The sequence below is a fragment of the Paralichthys olivaceus genome, chromosome 12 (assembly GCF_024713975.1).
Source record: "Paralichthys olivaceus isolate ysfri-2021 chromosome 12, ASM2471397v2, whole genome shotgun sequence".
In the NCBI taxonomy this organism is placed as follows: Eukaryota; Metazoa; Chordata; class Actinopteri; order Pleuronectiformes; family Paralichthyidae; genus Paralichthys; species Paralichthys olivaceus.
This window is the reverse complement of record NC_091104.1, coordinates 13,409,045-13,433,537: the sequence shown is the minus strand read 5'-3', so window position 1 is coordinate 13,433,537 and position 24,493 is coordinate 13,409,045. Positions and strand designations below refer to the sequence as shown.

The window sequence follows — 24,493 nt, the reverse complement described above, 5'->3', positions numbered from 1 at the left end:
GGGTGTAGCTTTAAAAAAAAAAAAAAAAAGAAAAAAAAAAGGCAGGGCATTTAATATAAATGATCTGGCGTTGATTGTGATGGATATACTATGCAGAGACACCTTGCCTTCAAGGGCATTGAGGGATAAGCTATCATTTTCTTCCCCTTACGCATGAAGGGAAGAATGACTGAGGGTCCAATGTCATCACAGTGTCTACAATAACACACCACAACTCACAGAACCACACACAACGTGATAAAGAACAACAAACTGTTTGTGCATCTTACATGTTTTGTTCTGGATAGTTTGTGTGGTTTTAAGCGTGTCTTATAAGAATTTACACATAGTCTGGAGTATGCAAAGAAATAAAATCAAACAGGCTCCTGACCTTCTGTCCCACATTTCTGGTAAAACGTTTTATTCTTCGTGGTGTTTTACCTCTTTACACCTTTGCTGATTTTTCAATAAAGAGAGCCAAAGTGACCCAGCTTTATAAACCTGCGCTCAGCATAATAAGCCTATGTTACGATTAATGAGATACCCTGGGCATTATTTGTTATCTTATATATCTTATTGATTGCATTGTCTTTCATTTTTGCAGAAGTGTACTCTCTCTCTCTCTGTCTCCGCCAACTCTCTTTCCTCCCTCTGGCTGTCTGTTTTGCTCTCTCTCAGTCTCACTCGCTCCTTCTCTCCCCTGAGCCCACTGTTCTCGGTTATATAGAAGTTGTTGAAGGTTGAATAGTCATGGTATGGAATGTGCAAGCTTGTATAACTATGCTTCCATTACCTGCAGCGTGAGTGCTAATAAGTCATCTTAAGTCAATGACCTGTATATATCAAGCTTCTTAGAGTAGCGATCCAGGATCACTGGCCATGCAGGCCCCCTTAACCATCTTATTTATAACAGACTTCAAAGGCTCAACTGATTCTCGATCAGGCCTCCCACTTTGAGACGTCTGATAAAACCTACTGGCTGCAGGGGAACTAAGAGTCACACGCATGCACATGAATATACATGCACACTTCTACACGCACATGTTCCACACAAACACTGCCTTTAGTGTTGATTGACCCTGTCTCAGTTCCAGGACATGAGAGTGATGCCTGCAGGAAGCTGGACAGCCACATTTTGTTTGATCACATCCAGCGGCGCGGTTACTGGCGCTCCAAATGCCGCTCATTTATTGAGGGCAGCTCGGCTGCTTAATGGAGGCAGAGAGGATTGGAAGTGACACAGCATAAACAGGAACTGTCAAACAATTAAACAGTGTAAACAGCACAGATGAGCCACTGATGAATCTGGCTGTCAGAAGCCATTTAGTGAGGCGAAGCCAAGTTGCCTGAATGGTAGTTCTATCTGCCCACCCGTCTATCTCCATTCACAAATGAGCTGGTACAGTACCAGCACCCTGAAATTTGGTACTGCTACTTAATGATAGATTGTTTACTTTACTCCCACTGATCAGATTTGCGATGATATTGCATCCACAATATTGCAGTGAGCAGCAAGTACAACCACTTTCAAATGCGATAAAGTCTCAAAGGTTTCTTGACATTTTCTGGAGGGGCTATATATTAGAACGAAAATGTCCACAAAATGTAAGAGGGAACCCGTACAGCAGAAACATTTCCAGAAAATCCAAGAGTGGGCGTGTCAATGACATCTCTAATACATACATGATAGACACAAAACTGTAAAAATACAAATATCTCCGAATGAAGAAGAGGTGCCAAACACTTAGAAGAGGCCGAAGAAGATGTCAGCTAGGAAAGAATGAGATTCTAGAACTATTGGTCATAAGGGTAGACGCCGGTGCTGATGTGTTGTTAAAAAAAAGCTTTGGAAATGACAAAACCAAATTTCGGAACACTTTTATGTCTGAACACAGCTCTGGTGTGACTTGAACAAGCTAATGATGAACTTATGTCCACCTCGGTTTCACTCATTATTTTCTGTTCCACCAAAATGTGTTTGATTCAACATGAATCAGTACCAACATAATTCGGTAGTTACCATTAAAAGAATGCAGTTTGATACCCATCCTAAATGCAAAAGACTGAAATGTCAATGACCTTTTTATAACTATAAAGCATGTTTTACGACTTACTAATTAATCTGCAGGACTACAGCTTACAGTTTTGTGTACTTGCTCAGATTCTGCCTTCTGAATAATTTGTGATCTTCTAGGCTGGGAGAGCCTGGGAATTTCAGGAATGTGCAATGTGAGCACTATTACTAAGGCTTTTAACCTTGACATCATTACAGCAAGTGGAGAAGAATCACACTAAACAGAAAATAGACTTCTCATTAATAGACAACTTACATACAGGGGGGCAGGCGTGAACAAGTAGTTCTTGAAATGCAACTGAGAGAAGTAAGACGCAGGAGAGAAAGTGTTGTTGATAACAGAGCAATCCCAATGAAGCAATGAATATTAATGCAGAGATGCATTGTTTCTTTGTAAGAGCCTGAATCACTGTTGTATGTTTGTGATAAATGAGCTCTCCTTCTCATTGTGTCAGGCTCCCTTGACCGACAAATAGCGGGCTAATGACAATAGCTAAAACATATGGTAATGGCCCTTCACAATACGCTGCTATCAATGACACCTGGAACCTGCAGGGTAACTATTCATGTGGACTATACAGTCATCGTCATACTTTGTCAATTGTTTAGGATGACTGAGTATCTGATTAACATTATGTTTGCTGCTGGATTATTCTCTCCAACCTATTGTGTCCCATGGAATTAGAACACGTTCTTCAAAGATTTCAATGTGCAACAACTGGTGGAAGTTGGACATTTTGCATTATCTCTGGCTATTTACAACAATTTAGTTAGTTACCGACTAACACCCATTAACATTTGGCTTTTGTCTGCAATGGGAATGGAAAATCGACATTCACTCGTGGGTCAAATGACTGCAGTAAACAAGTGCTTTTATTGGCTGCTGTTCCAATCGGCAGGGATGCAAATGTGGACGTGTTCATTTCTTAATGCTTGATGCTGATCCGTTCACGGCACAATGTTAAAATGCCCATCGAACATAAATAACCATTTGTTTTTAAACCTTGAGAACACCGGGCAACAGATATTTTTCAGATGCGGAAACTTCTACTTCAATTTCACTAGCTTTATTGTAGGAACCACCATGCAACATTACAACGTGAGTGATAGCTAAGACCTCTCCTAGCTATATACACTCTACCCACCGCTCTACCAAATTCCCACCATACAACATAGTGCAGGACCCCTGTACTGGCCCTGGACTGAAATAACATACAGTCACTTCATGACACTCTTCTACAAGTAACCAGAAAGGAGTCAATTGCCTGTGTTTATAAAACCTGCACAAACCCAAAAGAGGTTTTAAACATCATATTGTTATGACCATGGACTCTACTATGTCGATCTTAGAAAACCACTGCGTTCATATTGCGTAACGATCACCAGAAAACCACATATTAAATGTTCTGATGTGCACCTGGGTTCGATGTGATAGGACATTTCCTCTTGTCGATTATGATGCTACAGCATATCTCGTAAACCATGGGATTAACTTTCTAATCTTCACTTTAATTCTACTTCAAACATCCGAAAATAGAGTCACACATGTACAAATGCATGCAACACCTCCCAAAACTCTCATCTACACTCCATGTCCCAGTAGGCAGTGACCAGAATCCCGAATCCCCTCTTAGCTGTGTGTGAAATGTAGAATAGCTCTCCTCTCCCCTGTGCTAATCCAGGCCCATCCATCCCCACAGCATTGGCCTGTGACAGATACAGAGTACGGGGAGCGCTGCTAATCTCAGAGCCCCTGTAGCCCGGGGGTCAGTGGGGAGCTCCTCTGCCTAAGCAGGGCCATCCTGGGAGGCCAAGCCTGCAGATAGCTAGGGCCTCAGCCCTCAGTGCAAAAGCCCTGCCTGTCGGATTAACACACCTAGAGGGACATGGTGTTTCTGATGGGCCGCAGGCTCACAGGATCACGGGATCACAGGCTCACAACACACGGGACTCTCTACAGTTATTACAGAAAGGAGCTGGAGTCGCGTGCTATCTCGCTGCTAGCATCCAATGGCACAGTTCGCACAAAGATAAAGACAAACGACAAGAGTGAAAACAACTCAGCCATGACAGTGAGTCGCAGTCACAAAGATAAAATGAGTATGTTATGTTTACATGTTGAACTTGTAAGTGTGAATTTACCTCAAGGGTGAATATGTAGAATAGTAGAGGAGAACTCAAATTGTACATTAGCAGAGAGAAACATGTCCCTGCCCTGAAGGATGCAGCAGTGCACTTACATGATGATGGAGAACTAATTCAATAATTAATGGTGATAACCATCATCAGCAGCCCAAATCGATTCTTATCTTTGCCTGTGTTGAGCAATGCTACATTTTTAATGTTCTTGTCATTTTGATTAAGATCATGTCATTGCCTTTGTCCTCACTTATAATGTGAGAGCTCTGAGAGATTCTTTCTCACATGGTTAATTAGGCTTATCCTACACATAACATCCTTTACTCCAAGCCATCATACACACTCTTGCCCTACAGAATATATCTATTTTATATATTATATATGTGTGTGTGTGTGTGTGTGTGTGTGTGTGTGTGTGTGTGTGTGTACTTGTACATATATCTTTGTCAGGACCATTTTGAGCCTAGACCTTACAGAGAAAATTTTGGTCAGTCCTCACTTTCTGACCCACTTTCAATGTGCAGTTTGAAGACTTTATTTTAGGGTTAGAGTTGCATTTAGATTTGGTTAAAGTTAGGATCAGGGTTAGTTGAGATGGTTAAGGTTAGGGTACTTAAGCATGTTGTGATACTACATCATACTACAAGCTTCTTGGGACTATATTTAAAAGATATATATGTATTTGATTATAATTTCACTTATATGGATTTAAATATATCAACTAAATGACTTAGTAATGCGGTGGGAATATAGGCTACATGCCGCATGTTACAAAAAGTCTAGCTGCTTCCTTTTTACTTTCTTATTCGACAGATGAATATTTGATGACGCATGTTTAAAATGTGATATGTGACTCATTTTGAACTCTGACTCATCCATCCGCTCCATGGCATCGGTGACAGTCTGCCTTTGCATCCTGTGTCTATGATCTTCATTGCAAAGGGTTTATTTCATTCATGTAGCAACAATGGATCGTTGGCTGCATGTTGCTAACAGGATACAATTGTGCTGACATGAGGATGCAATGGAGGACAAATGTGCAATGCTGGAATTTACAATAGAAACTGTGTGAGCCCAGTTTGAGCAGACTACCAAGTATGTGTCAACAGTGCGGGGTTGCTGCACACAATCTATCGCAGAACTTCCGTGCATTACCTCTCCACTGCAGCCATGCTTCAGTTTGTAAACCAATATTCATAAACCAGTCAGTCACTAAAAATCAATTAACCAGAGGAGGCATTAATCCCATTTTGTTGACCATTAAGATTAAGTTGCAGGTGATCATTCTGAAGGTTAGTGTTGTGTTTAGTCGCCTAATTCCTGCTTTAAATCAAGCAGTAACATTTTGCCCACTAACCCGCACACAGACACCCACTCCTGCACACTTACACACCAGCACCTGAGCAGGCAGCACAGCAGCATCAGCATCCTGTGCTAGATACACACCAAATGACTGGAACCCTAAGGGCTCAGGCAGCCATGATGAGGAGGGATTAGGAGTGGTGGGTTGTCAGCAGGATGCATTTGTGAGCGTGTCTGTGTGTACGTCCGCGAGTCTGTGTGTCAGTGTGATGGAGAGAGTGAGAGAGAAATCTTGCTGTTTTTGGTATCACATGCCTGCTGAATCCTGTCGGTGGCTTTTAAAGGCCTAAAAATGTCCTTGCACTTGAAATCTGAAACCCTGAAATCTTCTCTGGAATTGATGAGGTATTAAAAAAGGCTGTTCAGGTAAAAATCGGGTCTGGGTCTCAAATAGTTTGGTAAATGTCAGAGAATGAAGCAATTTCATGTCACAATCTCGGCAAAGAGCGGTAAGCGATATTTCCATTCGCATACGCGGCCTGTGGGATACTCACAGCATTAGAACGCTATCCATATTCAAATATCAGTTTCTCTACAACCAACCAAGCCAAATGATAGAATGTCAGCTACACAGAATGCAATTCTGTGCCACAGTTGTAACCCTGTTTCATATTCATAAACTCTCCATATAACATTCTCCCACTCTCACTTGTGTGAAACCCTGCGTCCACACAGCACTCCTGTTTAGAGTGCCTTCTCATCCAAGCTCTAATTCAAAGCCTAAAATTATGGCTGAGTTAAATGTTCTGTTCCTAATGCACTGAAATAATGCTACATTACAGATGGCTGGTTTTACTTGTGTGAATAAATTTGTGAGCTTAATGGTTTGTAAAACATGTTTTCTCCGCGTAGTTTACAAACACGGACGGCTGCTGGAATCTGTGTTATTCCATGAAATACAATTATCATTCATTTAAGCGATACATAATAATCAAGAGAAGAACAGAAAAAAGACACTTTCCCGCAGTGAGTTGGGAAAACAATTCCATAAACTGTTATGACTTGATTTTTGCGCTGATCAAAAATCACTGAAGCATTTTTTGTGTCTTTTTTTGGTAAGGATGTGGCTCACAACCAACAACGAGCTGCAGCCGTCCGGATTGTACCTAACCCATAAACAATGAAGTAGTTTCCAAATGATGCTATAAATAAATACATTTTCTCCATTTAGGATAATGACAGTAAATGTGCAGCATATCTGATCACTCTGTCTGAAAATTATATTTAATCCTAACAGATGGTAAAACACTGCCCACAATTAGGCAGCACATGGCCAAGATCTGTCCATTTCTGGAAAGTAAAGCTGACATATTTTCCAGTTATCTGCCAGTATCTGACATTAATCTGGCAATAGAAAAAGGCATTTGGCACGGCCTCCGGTCCCCGTTGTGGTGTGTGCTTCCTGTCTGCCTTCGCGGACGACACTCTATCTGGGACAATATCTTTTAAGCTTATATGCTGGAATGAAAACTGATTTTTGATGTGGATGTGAAGACAACCTGTTGCCCTGATCATTTTCCAAACCCAGCTGAAGAACAGTGGAAAGAAAAGGGCGACACAAGCAGGCTGCTTACTACTCGACTTTTGGTTTGAACTAAGCACATTCATAAGCCCCATATTGGAATTGTCAATTATTTACATAAAGAATGATACGAGGATCATCTGTCAATTCATCAGCATTACAATTTCTGACATGCTAAATGTGCAGTGTTGCTGACAGTGACAGTTCAGAACATGGGGGGGGCGGAGGGTGAGCTGACTTGATCAAGATTGAGCGCAGCAATAATCAAACACCATTCGACGCAACACCTGCTAACACTGCAGAGATCTCAATTGTTGCCCCCCCCCACACACACACACATACGAGGAAAGACTCGGCAGAGCAGGGGCGGCGTGGTGTTACGGAGTGTGAGGCTATGGCCCCCCCACTGCCACCACCAACCTCTCCAGTTGTTCCCTGACACAGCACACAAAACAGGGAAAGGGGGGGTGGGGTGGGGTGGGGGTTGGGGCGTTAAGGCAAGGAGCCTTTTATATTTAGTTAATGATTGAACAAACAATCCTCGCCTCAGAGCTGTGCCCTCCGGTGGGTGTGGCCACCCTGAGGCCACGGAGCCGCTCTCTAATAAGCATCCCCTCACACAAACAAAAAAGGCCCAATATTTGCTCAGCAACTGGAGGAGGAGACGGAAGAGCCGTTAGGGAGCAGGATATTGGTTGGCTATGACAGCGCACATGAAGACAGAGCAAGATTGGAGGAGGGTTTTTTTTTGGGGGGGGGGTTGAGGGATGGATGGAGTGACAGTGGAGGGGTGGCGTGGTGCACTGAAGGAGGAGGAAGGGGATGAAGTAGTGGTGAGTGCTGATGGTTGGTAGGGGGCCTTTTCTGCCACATATAGCACTACGAGGAACAGATGGGGCCTGATAAATCCTGAAAGGGAGGCATTACCTGCCCAAGTCACCAAGCAGCCACAATTATCACAGGGCTCTGGGTTCATTGTCAATTAGAGTGGCAGTTAAAGCCAGGCAGCAGCTGTGGCAGATGGCTGGGATCCAGAGAGGCTGGGGGAGCCGGGACAGAGGCCAGCCCCCAGGCTCCCTCCATCTCCCCTCCTACTTCTCTCTCTATGTCTGCTTTAGAGCAGGATCTACTCTCTTATTTCATGTGTGTGTGTGTGTGTGTGTAAGACAGCTAGAAAACAAGGCAGTGTGTAGCGAGGGCCACTCATTAGAGAGATTTCAAGAAAAACAAGTGTTGTTTCACACGAGAGTTGTTTTTTCTTGTGGAAAATCTCATGTCTACAGAACAGCACATTTTATGATGTAGTCAGCAAATAGCACATTCATTATCTGACAGAGCAATTAACATTTTCCATCTTTTTTTTATTGCGGTAATAGCGAATGTCTCAGCTGACATTCATGACCACAATAAGTAATTTATGGAGGTGACATCATGATCAATAGCATAGACGCTTTGTCCTGATAGAAACAACATTAGAAGAGTGTACAGGCTTTTTCAACTGCAGCACTAATTCACTTCATACAGTCATATGGTAACAGTTGCTATTTGATGCAAGTGTTGAGCTCTTTCATTGCCAGGATTCCTCACACACAGTGTTGGAGAATGCACAAAATCTAAATGTGCCTTAGTGGATTTGATTATGATTTTGAATCCCTTTATGAAAGCAAGAGATTCTCTTTGGGCACGAGTTTAGGCTCCAGTTCTTTTTTTTTCTTTTAGCCGTTTCTGTGGTAGTGTGCCAACAGTGGGCCTGCCATCTTGGTGAAGTATATGGGCGACTGAAGGGCAGCCTTTTGCTGAGTTCGTCCCTGTGATCCTCCAAGCAGCCCCCCCCCCCCCCTTTGCCTCCTAGCCCGAGCCAGGGCTCACCAGCAGGCTTCACTTTCAGCAAGTACCACCATTCATCACCAAGCAGGGGTGCTGGAGGGGAGGGAGGACGGCAGGGGGCCAGTAACGGGGCAGTGCGTGCCCCTCAACCCCCTCCTCTTTTCTTCTCCACAGGCTGCTGAGAATATAGGCCTCTGCCACAGACAGCAGCCACACTCCTCTCTTACACCCTTTACAATGGAGCTCCAAATTTATTCAGGGGAGGAGAGACCTGCTCCCTCCTATTGCTCCTTCACCCTTGTCTCTTGCCCCCTCCTACCCGGCTCCTTTTTTCTCTCTCTGTCGCCCTCTTCCCTCGACTCTCCTCCCTCATCCCTTTCCCCCCTCCTGCCTTTCTGGTCTCTCTCACCCCTTCCTCCCCACTGGGGCATCATTCCTCCTACTTTGTTCCGCCAGTCCCGCGCCCAGTGTCTGGGCTGTCCTGATAGCAGAGAAGAAGTAGCAGCCTATCCATCTGCCTGCCCCGGGCCTGCCAATGAAGAAAGAGGAGCAGAGGTCCTCATTCATAACAATAGCCATTAAGAATGCTAACAGCGCTGCTGCTGCGAAGGCTGGGGAGCGAGAGAGGTTGCAGGGGACCGGGACAGGGGGCTGCAAGGCCTGGGACTGCAGGGGCCAGAGAGTGAAGTGAGATCAGGGGCCCGGGAGGGCCTGTCACCAGGCAGAGTTGGAGATTGCAGAGATCCGATAGGTTTACGGGACAGACAGCGCATGTTGTTAGGGCGTTAAGCAAGCCCTCTGAGTCTCCCAGGCCTGTAAAGAAATATTGATTTCTCTTTTTTTGCCTGTGGTCAGACAGCATGTGAAGTCCTGTCCATGTGAAGCTAGCTGCTCTCTCATATTGCCTTGTGGCTTCACGCATGTTATTTAGGAGTCTGCAGTTCAGCAGTGGTTATTTCAGATGTTGTAGAGCGTTTGGGGAAAAAAAAAAGATTCTTAAAAACAATAGAAACACAAGTGAATTTTAACTTCAGAAAATATACACAAGTGGAAAGCAGATGCAGCACATCAGCACAAACACAGTACAACGTGGGCTCACTTTTTGACTCACTGTCACACAATAGCTGTAATGATGCCCAAGTAGGCCAAATTTACCTCTGGTACTTCCCTTGCTTCCCTCCTGAGTTTTGACACATTTTCCCGTTTATCAGGAATGCCTATCTGTCTCCGGTAACAACAAAAGGCACCTCATCTAAAGAGCAACACTGCATGGAGCCTCCTGTGAAATGGTTACAGTAGGACCTCCCTCACCGCGCCTCACATCCCTCCAATCAAACTGTCAAAAAAGCACAGTCCTTTGTGTTGGAGTGTTTTAATTAGATTTGGATGGATTTCAAATCTGCTCTTGTTTCCTGGAATGATTCTGAGTGAAAGAAGAAACCTGACAATAAGATTAAGACTAATCTAGCCTTTAGTTACAGCTACCAAAATCTGTCCATCTGCCCAACATTCAAACTCAGTGGATATTAAAATGTGCATATGATCTGTTTGTATTTCTTAAGCAAATAATTAATTCCCCATCTTGAAAATCTTTATATATGTGGGATTTGGGAGGATAGTACATTTATGTGATTTGCATTTCTTTACAGTCTTCTACTCCACCACTTGTGTGCAGCTAGACTGACCTAACTTGATTAATTGGCTGTGTAACATTCCCCTATTCCTCTTACATGTAGTGTGGTACAAGTATGCACTTGATCCTCTCAGCGCGCTTTCATCAATAGAATTGAATTTGTCCACAAGGCAGTGAAACACACTGTACGCTGTCGATGATTCTGATCGATATGATCCGGTTATGGCAACTTATTCTATGTTGGACATCGATACCACAAATCATCAACATTTCTGTCCTCTTCAGCTCCCAATATGGACCCGAGCAATCAGTTGATAAGACTGTTAGCAGACACACAATTGCATCAGTGAAGCCCCTTTTCCAATGGTCAAAAGACCCACTAACATCTGGCTTTTGCTGTAGAAATGGATACAATCGGCATTTACTCCCGGATAAATGACGCTGCAGTGGACTCCGGCTCTGATCGGTAGTGATAGAAATGTGACACCTGTGTGAACGCACTAATTTCTCCTTATAAAGGCAGTCTAGACACTGACTTTACAGGTGTTGGCAAGTAAACAGCCGTGAATGTGTACTTATGTATCATTCTACATCTCGGCAACAACATGCAACAGCGAACTCTTCTTTGTATCTTGCAGGATGCAACACTGGCAAGACAGCAAGGTTAGAGAGCTTCTCGGTTTCTGGCACGATTGTGATGTTGAACATGACTCATCTGGGGAGAAAAAAACAGGCAAACTCCTCTGCTGGCAATAGGAAAGGAATCGATTGCCTTTTCTTAGCGGTTTGTAGACGCCCCCTTTGGCAGCTATAACAACTTCAGCAAGTTTTCTTGGATAAGTCTCCAGAAGCCTGGATTTTGGCAGTTAATCCCATTGGTAGATTTTCTCAAGCTCGGTTAGACTAGATGGGGGGCCATCTGTAAACTACAACCTTCAGGTACATTCTGTGGGGGTTTATATCCGGCCTTTGGCTCTGCAACTCAAGGACCTTCAGTCACCTGTCCTGAAGCTGCTCTACCTTTGTCTTGGCTGCATGCCTCCGGTCATTTTCTGATCTGATCTTATCTTGATCACCCCTTTGTTACTCAGCTTCGCCGGATGGTCAACCCTAGCGAGAGGACTGGTGGTCCTAAATTTCTTTCATTTCAGAATTATTGAGACCACTGTGCTTCTGGGAACACTCAGAGCACTCGATGGTTTTATACTCTTCTCCTGATCTATGCCTTGACACAGTTTTATGGTGGAGGTCTACAGAGAGCTCCGTGGACTTCATGGCTTGGTTTTTACTGACATGCAGTGTAAAATGTGGGACCATATATAGGCTGTCACAGGTGTAACTGTCCAATCGGTTCAGTTTGCTCCCATCAAGTTCGATACACATCTCAAGGATAAATAGATGAAATCATGTTTTGGATTCGAAAAGCCAAGGGTCTGAAAACAAGGGTGTTTTAAATTGAGAGATTTCAGTTTGGGGCTTTTAATAACTTTGCAAACATTTCTAAAAAACATGCTTTCACTTGGTCATTATAAGTAAAGTGTAGATTGTTCAAAATGGCAGTTGTATTGATTTACGATCAAATCTACATCATAGTAATACAGTGGCTCTCAAACTTTTTTAGGAAACCCCCTCCAGATGAGAAGATGAAAAGAGGACGAAAAAGTTAACACCACCCTCAACCTCCATTTTTCTATCAACCATTAACACTGACAGTGGAAGACACTGAAAAAAAGTTTTCCTCAAATAAATGTCATTTTCCCAACATAAATCATATTCATATCAATTCAACGTAGTTCCACTCCATATTTTTCTCAGGTCATCCATGCCCCTGCAGTGGCTCTCTGCACCCCCAGGGGGACCCACCCCCCATTTTGACAACCACTAAACTTAAGTATGCAAGCACAGTACTTTCTGAAGCCACTCTGCAAATAAAAGTATGGCTGGCTCCCAAGATGTTTTCCTCTGTGTGATTTAACAGTTTTTAGCAGCAAACACAGTCGGCAAACAAGTTGATTGCTCATAGGGAAATTGCCTGGAAACCTGATGAAGTCTATATGCACAGTTTGCTGACAAAATTGTCAATGAGTTAATGATCATGAAGAATTGGCAGAGCGTGCAGCTTTTCAATCCATCTCTAATGCTTTCATTTCTATTGGCAGGCGCTGAGCTCGCCTCCCTCAGTGACAACAAAGAACTCGTACCAACACAAACCTGTCTGTGAATCAGAGACACTGAAAGTAAACCAGTTTACTTGCTGCACATTTCAATCTGCCTCCAACACCATAATGATGAAAGTTTAGGTTCGGGGATTTTCTGTGAATTCCAATTTATAACCTCAAGTAAAATCTTTATTATGCTCTGCGACTGTGGCCATTTTATCATCTGTTTTTTGTCACCTTGTCAACTAATTGTCTCTGAAACTCTTGATTTCACCTTTTACAAAGAAGACGATAAAAAGATTTTAAAAAATATACGGCAAGTCTGGTTTGAGTAAGAAATGAATAGAGTTAGATACTTAAATGTACCAAAACACAGCACATGTGAATAGGAGGTTATTCCCCCTTGCTCCTTGTGTGTGTGTGTGTGTGTGTGTGTGTGTGTGTGTGTGTGTGTGTGTTTCTGTAGCTGGGTGTGGCGACCTGAGCTCTCTCTCACCAGCTCACCTGCACATCTGATGTTCATCATAATCCACCCACAACATTTTATAAACCTGAGCTCATCTCTTCACTCTTTGCCAGATTGTAAATCCAGTAAATCTTAAGCCCATAGACTGCATTATAAAGATGGATGACAAGTGATTGTGGTGTCGTGATAATCAAGGTCCTGGCTTGACCAATGGTGAGCAAGTCTCAGCTGTCAATCATTATGTTTCATCCTGTTTCAATAGCATCAAATAACTAATTAAAAACAAAATTGCCAGGAAAAGAACAGCCACCAGGGGGCGATCAACATCTCACTTCAGTTTTGGGGAGCTGTCATGGCGTCCATCTACAAAGGTTTGCAATACTTAAGCCGTTTTCAGACATGAACTCTGGGTAAAATCCAGAGAATTAGCTAAGGACTTTACTCCCAGTTTCACACGTGCACAACACAGCGGGAGGTTCTCTCCACACGACAGCACTAAATCCTCTGCGTTATTCAGGCAAGAGGTGGAGCAGCCGGGTGCAGCAGACAGAGACAGGAAGCAGCGTATTATCTCCGCTGCAGAGATCACGTGATCATGTTTACAGCACCCTGACACAGTCGTCGGCTTTTATCATCTCATACTCTCTCGACATCTTCGTCAGCGTCTTCTTTGTGTGTGTCAATGATTTTTCACCATCTGTGATTTTTTTTGCATTCGTCGTGTGTTAGCAGACTAATCAACCCCTGCACGCCCTCACAATGAATCCAGCAGGGGACCCCGGCTGTGTTCACACATCAACCTCTTCTGGTTTTCTACGGACTTTATATCAGGGGGTCAGGCGGAAAAAGTCTGCAGAAACTGAAAGCAGGTTTACTGACAGAATTTCACAACTCTGGAAAATAACCTCAGCATTTATTTTACTTTAATCATAACGACCACAAGGTATTCAGCAGAAAGTATGATGTTTACTTCATAAAACAATCCAACAGGAATGTGTAAATCATGTATTTGAGCGGGAGGTGATGCAAAAACTACATAGTTCCACTTTTTTAGTGGACAACTGCGTTGTTTTCCCAGTTGCTTATGAAATTACTGATCTAGTTGTTTAAGATAGTTACGCGAAACCAGAGAGAAATATTTGAATCCCTGTAAAGCTTTTTGTTTGTTTACCTGGACACAGTCTGATCGATTTCTGTCCCTTTTCCATAAAAATGAAAGAACCATTGGTCCCTGTCTCCGGGGCTCGTGTGCTGTTTACAATTTGAATTGTGTCTGGCTGAATCTAAAGCAAATGGTGAAACCGATATGAGCAGTTAATTTCTCAACTCATGTATCTTATTAATCTCTACTGTCAACTATCTAATATACTCTGTGGCTGAACCCACAATGTTAAATGTTAACTTTTTGGGCTAAAAAAAAGATATCAGCTCTTTTCCAAAATTTCCTCCCTGTTTGTCTTCTAAATGTTTATGAATTCATCCCTTGACACTTTCTGTCTTTAATACACATCATCTTGTTAAAGTGTATATAATAAACAGATCCAAGCAGTTTGTTTATATTGCCACAAAAGCATCCTGAAGTAAATGTAAGTTTAGTTTAAATCTGTTTGATGCTGTGAGTCGTTAAGCATTTGTTTTGTATGATGCGTAATACTCTGGTGTCTGCTTTGTTAACACAGTCGACTGTTTATCCAGAACCCAGCCTCCTCAAAGGTAAATTGCGAGGTTCATTATTCAAATGCTTAGAAGCAAATTATTTTCTTATTTGCAGAAGCTGAAAGAGGTGGGGTTTTTTTTTCCTGGCCGAAACTGCCAATAGAACCTAATTCAGATCCCTGAGGTTTACAAGAGCTTGGATTTTCAATCAGAAGTAGAACAATGTTTTTTAGAATGAGCTACAGCTTGAAGCCCCCCTCCCCAGAATCTCTCCTATCAGTGCAGACCCAGGATAATCTACACAGACATTCTGGCTCCAAACAGAAAAAAAGAGTGTTGGCAGGAGAAATGTTATTGCTTTTAGATTATTATGGCAGCTGATATTTCTGGAACATCAAGGTCTTTAAGGGAAAATCAATATCTCCCCAAATCCTTCTCGCTTGCCTGCTTCCTTACACCCACCAACCATGACCCCTTCCCCTTGTGTCAAACCCTTCTCATACAGACAAACTTGCTAATGCTAATCAAAGCCGCCAACATGCGCACACAAATACAACACGTATGGATTTTCTTATACTCATTAATGGTTCTGTACATGCAGTGAATACATTTTGGAATATAGCAACTTATACAAGGGTCTGCCGTTACTTCCTGAGGCTGAAAACTATGGGGGACAGAGTGTTCGCCATCAGGGCCCGAGGCTCTGGAATGAACTGCTGAGGAAATAAAGCCGTCAAAAACACTGACTTCTTTTGTATCTCAGCTAAAAACTCACTTTCTTCACAGGGCATATTCCTCAGTTTACTTGGGGTGCCTCTCTATTATTATATATGTATTATTTATTATAACTACCATTATTATTAATGTACATCCTCCTGTATTTTAACCATTCGTTTTCTTGTTGTGCACTACTGTGTACTCTGTGTTGAAAAGAGCTCAACAAAGAAATGTATTGTTATCAAAATAATTGAAAAATAATGACACACAAAATGAATAAACACAAACTTCCCCTGCAGCAGTGCTTCAAATTTATAGACCAGTTTATGCTACTTCTTTCTGTCAACCCCAATAATTTGGCTCTAAGCCAGTGTCTTTGGTCAGAGGGTGACTTTTTTCTGTTGGTATCAAAGCAGCAGGGTTGACCCTTTCACTCAGCGCATGAATCCAGAGGACGTATGCACAGATATGGTCCAAATTGGTCTTGAATCCCTGCCTGTTTGTCCTTCCACTCCGTGCCCTCTTATAGCGTGTTCATCTTCCCAGCATGCATAATTTCATTTATTGTCACATTTTAAAATGAGACGCAAAACAAAAACAGTGACCCCGCTCAGAAAAAGGTGAAACATACCTCACGATACCCGTTTTAAGATGCAGGAGTCCCACTCTGTTTTTGTCATGTTTGGCCCCTGACCTCCCAAAAAAAAACGTTTTTTGCAGAGTCTTAAACACAAGAGAAAAAACTGCCTCCAATACATTTTTACAATATGTGAAAATGAGAATGTCTGTCTTTTTTTCCCCTGAACCAACCCCTGTATTGGATTTTGTGCAGCGGCTGACATCACTCAATAACTTTAAGCTCTTGATACATGTCATAAAGCATGAACTCTGTCTGCTGATAATGAAGCAGGTGACTGCTGTATGGCTCCAGAATGGTCTCAAATGCACAGTTTAATGACCGTGTGTGTGAGAGAGTGTGTGTGTTTGTGTATGTGCGAGTGCGTTCCTGTACTTATCTCTTTGTGAGGACCATGTTAAGCACAGACTCTACAAAGTGAGGACATTTTGACTGGTCCTCACTTTTTCAATGAGGTTTAAGACTTGGTTTTAGGATTAGGGTTAGATTTAGGTCTAGGCTATGGTTAGGTATTCAGTTTGGAATGTTAAGGTTAGGGTAAAAGGCTAGGGAATGTATTATGTCAATGACTGTCCTTACTAAGATAGAAGTACAAACAAGTGTGTGTGTGTGTGTGTGTGTGTGTGTGTGTGTGCCATCCTTGTGTGGTTCTTTCGCAAGGCTCCTGTCAGGTCCGTAATTGACAGTCTAAGTGGGGCAGCCGAGAGGCCAGGCCCTGTTAATTTATTTTCTCAGACTCTCCATCCATATTTATGAGCCCCTGCTGTTTTGTCTATCACCGCCGATCAAACTTACTGTGTAATTGTACTCGCCAAAGCAAGAGACCCACGTGTGAGTGGTCACTCGGCCCGCAACATTCACATTAGTCTTTATTATTTCATTATTTCATATACCGCGGGCCGGGAGGGAGAGGCAGGGAGGAATGGAGGGAGACAGAGAAAGATGCCAGTGGCAACCATGATTAGAGATCAGGAATAGAATAAGCTGCCAGAATCAGGTCATTATGCCAGCACCCTCTGATCTGGCTCAAACTAATTGCGGTGGCTCCTGTGGGTGTGGGTCCCACCTCATTTTAGCCCTAATAGCCACGTCTATCATGGCGTGGCACAAACTCATTTATCACAAACCATCATTAACACAACCATATTCTAAACACAATAAACTCTGAGCTTAGGGAAAACACACGTGAGTAATAATCAGTGCTATGCATCATCTAGCTGTGATGTGAAGTCACCTGCTACGCTTTAATTCCGATGACGTGTTGAATTGCATTATATTTTCCTCTGCAGGGATAATTCACCGCCCTGTGAAGACTACGAGCAACGTGCGAGGCATGTTGGTGTTTACCTCCGGTCGTCGCCCCTTTAATGAATTTAATTTGTTTACAAACTAACCACAAGGAAATATTTGCCGGAGAGACCTTGATGTTTGTGGTGTTAGATGGGGGTAAACCTGTATCGTCAGGGGTAATAGTGTAATTATGTGCTATTTTGAACCCACCGACATACATTCATTTCCATTCATAATGACTTGTTATGTTTTTATCAAAACAACACTGCAGCCTGATGTAAGCATGCATAATAGGGATTACTGTAGGTGGCCCTGGTGCCGAGCAGCTCCGGTTACTCTCCACAACACCATGTTAAAAAAGTCAGCTCAGTCTGGGTTAACGCAGACTTGTGCTCACTTCGAGTATAGTTTACAATAATAGGATTAAGTAACGTTTGTTGCTCTCTGGTTATTCTGAAAGAAATATTTAATGAGTATTATGAATTTGTTTTTTGTATTGGGTCCAGAGAAGCAACAATGCATACTTAAAAAGGCAGCACTTAATGCGCACTGGATAAATCATTTAAGTTGCTCATTTACTTGAGCTCAAAAGCTTTAATTTGCATTTTGTTTTCTCATTTTCATCCCCACTTTTTTTTCTCTCTCTTTTTAAAATCGCTGATTGAGTGCAGTTGCTAATGGCTGCATTGTGGAGTTATAAACTACAAATGAATTCTCTTCAGTCCAAATGAAACTTACTTTGATATGGGCTCCCAGCATGCATTGATGATTATAGAAACCCTCCCCGTGAAATTGTCTTTGTAATTGTCCCACTGCTCATGGTAAGCCAGATACTTCCCTAATAAACCAAACTAAGGAGACATCGAAGGCACTTAGATAACCTCGCAGAACAAAATTGCTCCCCCAAATGTTTTCGATTCCACATTTTATCAACTATCCCTATTTCATTTGGTCGTGCTTTTCAGTGTTTGAAGCACATCCCTTTTATTTTAATTTAATCATTACACTCTGTGTGCTCAAAAAACACACACACACAGGAATGTTACGAAATAAAATGAAGAGCGATAATGGGAAACGTCTTTCCTGCAGCGTCTTCCTTTTGTTTTCTCAAAATAACACTGAAATATGTGGGTATCTAACATTGTAAAGCAATAAGGTCAATATTTATGTACGCAACAACAATGCAAAGCAGTTTTGTGTTTAGCATTGGACGATAAAAGTCAACCAGGCCTGTAATTTTAACATCTATAGCAAAACACATTGTGTTTACAGTCTGTTTACCACATGCACGGCTCCGCGGTCCTCTCAGGGCATCGCTTCCAGACTCCATTGAAACATCATCTGTCTTTTTGTCGTGTCCTCTCCTGGTCACACTGGATGCACTGTGCCTACAACCAGAGAACAAGCACAACACAAAACAGCATTTACTTTTTAATTGTTCAACAGCTTTTTCACATTATCAGTTACTTGAAGAAAAAGGCAGGAAGGGAGATGAAGGAAAGATATAAGGAAATTAATTACGGACAGGAAGCAACTTCAGACAAATGGAATGTGCCCCAGGTGAAAACATGTCATTGAATTGACTTCTCCGAGAACAGAGGTTGAACCTGCACTCCTTGATTAATCAATGTGCCGTGTTTTCTCCCCTACTTGAACCCAAGGCCGAGCTATATTTCACAGGGACAAATTGAGTGGGGGACTGACACAGGTCTGACCATAAAACCAAAGGTAATTAGGAAGACGTTCCATAAAGAGACAGTGGGTCAGACACATTCAATACACCCTATGGAGGCTGCATGGAGACAAACAGAACCACCGGCTGTCTACACACTAAGCAGATACAGACCACAGGAATACGGTGGTTGAAAGGAGATCTATTACGAATACACTGTGCTGCGAGTGTGCACATTTTGATAAATAATACCTTCAGATCAGGGCGGTAATTTGATTTCCTGTGAGGTAATCTAAACTAATTGACACAAGAATGGAGCGAGCAACACGCTGATGTTAAAGCTTCCTGGCACAGCATTCACAGCGAGATGTTTTCAACGTGTCAGGGCGGAGGAGTGAATACATCAGCTCTTGTCCTGTGTGATGCCTGTCGCTCTCACGATATGTCTGTCCCCTCTCTCTCGTGTATTTGGAAACATGAGCGCTCATCATTAAGGCGTTGCAGATGAGCAAAGAAAGAGAACTGTGGAGAATCTGCAGAGTTGGAGCTTTAGAGGAGGTAGAGAAGCAGAGAAGCCATAAAAAAGGAGGCCTATCAGTTCGTCATTTCGTCTAAATGCCTTCACCGCGGTACGCCACTGGTTAGAGGTCCCTTTTTTATTATACCACTGTTATGAAATCTTCCAAGGAGCGTCTCCTCTAGCTCTGTGGTTAATGTAGCTCGAAAAGCAAATGGTCAGACATCCATTCTTCCACGCACCCCTCATTATGGCAAGAGACAGAGAATGAGAGAGAGACAAACCGTGGTACGTCTTCTCATTTTCAGACGAGTATCCTGGTGTTTATATGCAGAGTGAGCGCTGGACTGAGAGAGAGAGAGGGCTGCAGATTGCACTGTAAGCATTCCAGGCCACTAATGAAAAAACAGGCACTGTTATTAAATCTATATTTAGATGTATAGGGTGTAGCAGCCCAAACCCTGTTGCATGGGACTCACTTGCCATATTAATGTCTGTAATTTAATCATCTCCCGATCGTGGAAACTGGGAAGTGTCAACATGAAAGAATAAATAATAATAATAAAAGGGGAAAAGAGCGATAGAGAGAGAGAGAAGAGACCATGACTTTTCCTTGAAGGATAGAGCACTGGAATATTTAAAAAAAAAATAAGACAGCCCTTGAATAAGTGTTATTCAATAGTCACAATTGTGACTCAAGTCACATACTGTATAGCGTCAATGCTGATGTTAATTTCCCTCGCAGCCAATTAAAATAAGTTGTTAAACTTTCATCCAAACAAAATACACATTTAATCCACTGCATCTCAGCATGTCCTGATTTCTATCATGAACTCTTCCTTTTGAAACACACACATCGAAGTTCATGGTATGCATCTATATAATATCTCTAATAATGGTGGTATAATAATCTGGTATGTATGTGAAATGCATTACTCGATAACCGTTCATCTCATGCAGGTGCAAGTGCAGTGAATTTGTTTTTTGATACATTCAGTATTAAAACATTTTTAATAAATAGGCGACCAGTACTCTGCAGCAGAAGCAGCTGGGATTGGGATAGTGACAAAAGCACATTCTTGACAACAGTATCTAATTCTCCAGTTAGTGGATCTGTGGTCATAGTTGAGCTTCACTTAATTCTGAATATACAGGTGAACAGCTCTTTGTGCTTCAGGGTTCTGTGGACTGAGATCAGCAGCTCTTTACTTTACAGTTTCACAAAGAAAGCTGAAACCAGCATCACCACAGACCAAGCACTCAGCCCCTTTAAAACAGGACACTGCACTACTCTAAAAAATAAAAAAGACCATGAATTAATTTATCAAAAGCAGATATTTGCCTCCGAGTCGGTTATATCACCAGTCCGCGGTGGCATGACAAGATGCCATGGCAGTCAAGCAGACTCTCCAGATGGCACCCACAGCATATGTGGCATGACCTTCTGCAGCATGGGTACACAGGGGCAGCAAGTCACTGTGCAAACAGCAGGCAGGGTGCTCAGATGTGTGTGGCCCCCCCTGGGACAAGGCAGCAGAATGAGATGCCCATCACTCTGTGGCTCTGCAGATGCTCCTCACAACTGCCAGGCTTTCAGCTTCATTAGGCCTGGATCAGATACATACAGAGGAGTGCAGCCTGAGGCTATCACTGCAGCCTCCCTGCGATGCAGACACTCACATGTACACACTCTCACACACATGGATATACGCACACAGACCCATGTCACATTTGGAATCATTTCTAAAAGGAGCCAATTTCATCAGTGGAAACATGTGATGGCGAGGGATTTCTTTTTTTCAGCTTTGTGTTTTGAATATGTGCAGGGAAGACGAGATAAAGGCCTCGTGACATGAAGGAGTCGGTGAACGTGCATGAATACAGAAATCCGTTAATGAACATAGAGAGGAAATTGGCTGGAGCAAATCAGGAGAGAAACCAGTGATATGAGAATGTCGTTCATGCTGTTGTATCTTGGAATAGGCTCCTCAAAAAGGGAAGCTTTTGTTTTTTTCAATAAAATGACAAACAAGAAGCTTCCAGTGACCAAAACACAGATACGACTGGGATCAAAAGGTCTGACTCCAATATATTATAATTTAACTGTGAAGTCAACTCGATAAACTGATAAAATATAAGCAGCAGCCCCTCAATGAAATAGGAACTTCTATGTGAGCAGTTGGACTTTTATTCATCACCAGTGGAGACATTCCCCACCATGCAATATGTAATTAGTGTATAATCCCCTGCCTTTTTAACGTGAGAGCAAAGAAATGATGATGCAGAACCATAATGAGATATTAATTCAGAAACACTGCAGATAGGCATTTATTTCCTGTTTTTTTCTTCCCCACCTCAATAAAGCAACGTTGTGTAAGTTATTAGAAAGCTTTAATGTAAATACGGTTATTACAGCAATTTGTACAGGGAACCAGCGTTTCATTTCCCCTTCTGTCTGACTATTCCTATTAAAACCTTCAATCCTTATCTGTCAGCTGTCCGTTTGTTTGGAAGAACTTATTAGTATAAGAGACATAATGGGAGATACTACAGGAGGGAGCACACAGATACAAGTACTGCACATATTTCTTGCCAAAACTGCGGATTTCTCTTTCGGCCTAGCTGCCTGAATGTTGTCATGTGTATCCAATCTCAAGCATTTGGCTCAATCATGTAAAATATGTCCCAGGTGACAGAAGCAGGTGGTCCACAATTTAATCCCCCCCACCCCATCCCCTCAGCAACCGACGCTGTTCCACCCCTCTGAGGTTGTGGATGTATGTGTGTGTTTATGTGTGTGTCTGCTTCAGTGTGCACATGCATCTATCTGATTGAATATTTGAATTAGACACACGACTTCAATGAGTTCCCACTTTTAGACTGAAGGAGTTTCAGCGCTGACAAATGAAGAATGAGTGCAGAAACCAGAAGAGCGTTGTCCAAATGTGATTAATATGAAGAATTGTATTTGAATAATTGTATTTGAATATTTGGTCGATCTATCAAAAGAAGCCAGAGATCATTTATCTCAGCTAGAATTCTTCTCTCGGAATTCATCTTGACAGTCATTGCTTTTAATGTGAAACACAATATTTAACCAAATGGCCTCAAGCAGCGCATTTACGCTATTAAATTATTACGTACACTACATTGTTTCTAACTGAAATTTCCCCCCATTATTTTTGTCATTCATCAAAATGCCACAAAGTTGCTGCAACACGTTTTTTAATCAAAATACAGAGGCTGAGCATATTTCCACCATTCCCTTATTTCAGCAGGCGCTAATGCTGAAGTTTGTCTTCCTTTAAACACACATCCAAAGTTAAATGGTTCTAATCCAAGAATTTTCAAGTCGAGTAATCTTATACCTTCAATAAAACAATGGCTTTGCCTTCCAACACTGATACGGTGTTTGAATGTGCTGAAACATATTTGTCACCGGCACCGTTTCATATCTCACATTAGAAGGAGGAAAGGTGCTCTCCGATTGCATTTTTGGCAGTGTGTCAAGACTGTAATTGAGCATGTGTGTGTGTGTGTGTGTGTGTGTGTGTGTGTGTGTGTGTGTGTGCAGGGGGGGTGAAGGGGCTTAAGAGAGTTGGGTCATACTGTTGCCTGGTAACAAGCCTCAGATTGACAAAGGAAGAGCAATTTAGGACTACTTTCCCCAGAAATCAATACGACAGGCCTGATGTGATGATGTGAGATTATCCAAGGGAGAAAAGCCAACATATTTGGGCCGGGGTTATTTTATAACCAAGGAGAAGAGGGTGTGGAGGAGATTGCATCTGAAACGTTGAATATAAAGATATAAGGTCTGGTTACCTGGCTTCTGAAATCTGGCTAAAATGAGACTTCTCTCGCCCTTGTCTCCCTCAGGTGATGAGAACTTTAGCAAAGTGAACACTCATGGGGAGGGAAGAATCGGATTTGAGCTTTCTTGCTTAATACCCTCTGTCAGACTGTCACTAATATTTCCCCGGGCGAGCGGATTCTGTGCAAGGCTGTGATACTGGAAAAGATTGAAGTATGAAAGAGATGCAACTTTAATAAAACTTTCCGACAGCTGCAGACCTGTGGGCTCTACGTCTGAAACATGTCCGCTGCCTCCTGCTGAGCTTATTTAAAGTTGAGCTCATTTTATTTTTTATTTAAACAGCTGCATGTTGTGGATTGAAACAAGGTTGATGAGAGCAGAAACACAAAACTGTAAAGTCGTTACATATAAAGAAAAAAAGGAATTGCCTGGTTTGATGTTAATTCTATGGGTTCATCACTATAAATGACACCTTTAACATCACATCTACCTCTTTGGTCTGTTGTTAATATATAAAAACATTGATTTGTGCAGATTTATTAAAGAATTTGCTCAGTTTGAGTCATTTTCTTACAGAGGATATTTTTCTTTCCGTGTTGTATTGATTTGTAAGTAAATTAAATTCATAAATATTTAGGCAGTGGAGGAAACAGGAGAATTAAGGGTTGGGACTATGACTTTCTATTGAGCCAGCAAAGTGGCATGTAGATACCTGACAAAAGCCCCGCATCAGGTTCAGACACAGACTCAGTTCAGCTTATATGAACTGCATCAGGCTCAGTTCGGGTTCAGCCACAAAAAACAGAATGCCTGTCGGGTTCGGGTCAGGTTTGCTTAGTTTTCTCTCAGCTTGTCCAAATACAGCCAGGTTAAGTGAACTGGAAATCCTGAACTGCCTGTAACTGAGAATATGAGGGTATATCTGTTTGACTGAGCCCATGTGAGGGACTGATAACTACTACATCTCCTCCAGTGCATGCTGGGATAAGCTCATTGAAGCAGTTGTACAAAAAAGTCTAGTTACAG

At 42.3% G+C, this 24,493-nt stretch overlaps 1 protein-coding gene across 5 annotated transcripts in view; it reads right to left on the bottom strand.

The window, feature by feature from the left end:
• Positions 1–24,493, bottom strand: part of LOC109627918 (doublecortin domain-containing protein 2) — a 206,838-nt gene that overhangs the window by 44,770 nt on the left and 137,575 nt on the right. For 2 of the 5 annotated variants that reach the window (XM_069535768.1, XM_069535770.1), the window contains exon 12: positions 18,743–18,849. In XM_069535768.1, the coding sequence (XP_069391869.1) occupies positions 18,743–18,849 (107 nt within the window). Of the gene's footprint in view, positions 1–18,581; positions 18,850–24,493 lie in introns of those variants that run through there. The other 3 variants (XM_020084740.2, XM_069535769.1, XM_069535774.1) reach the window with 2 other exon arrangements.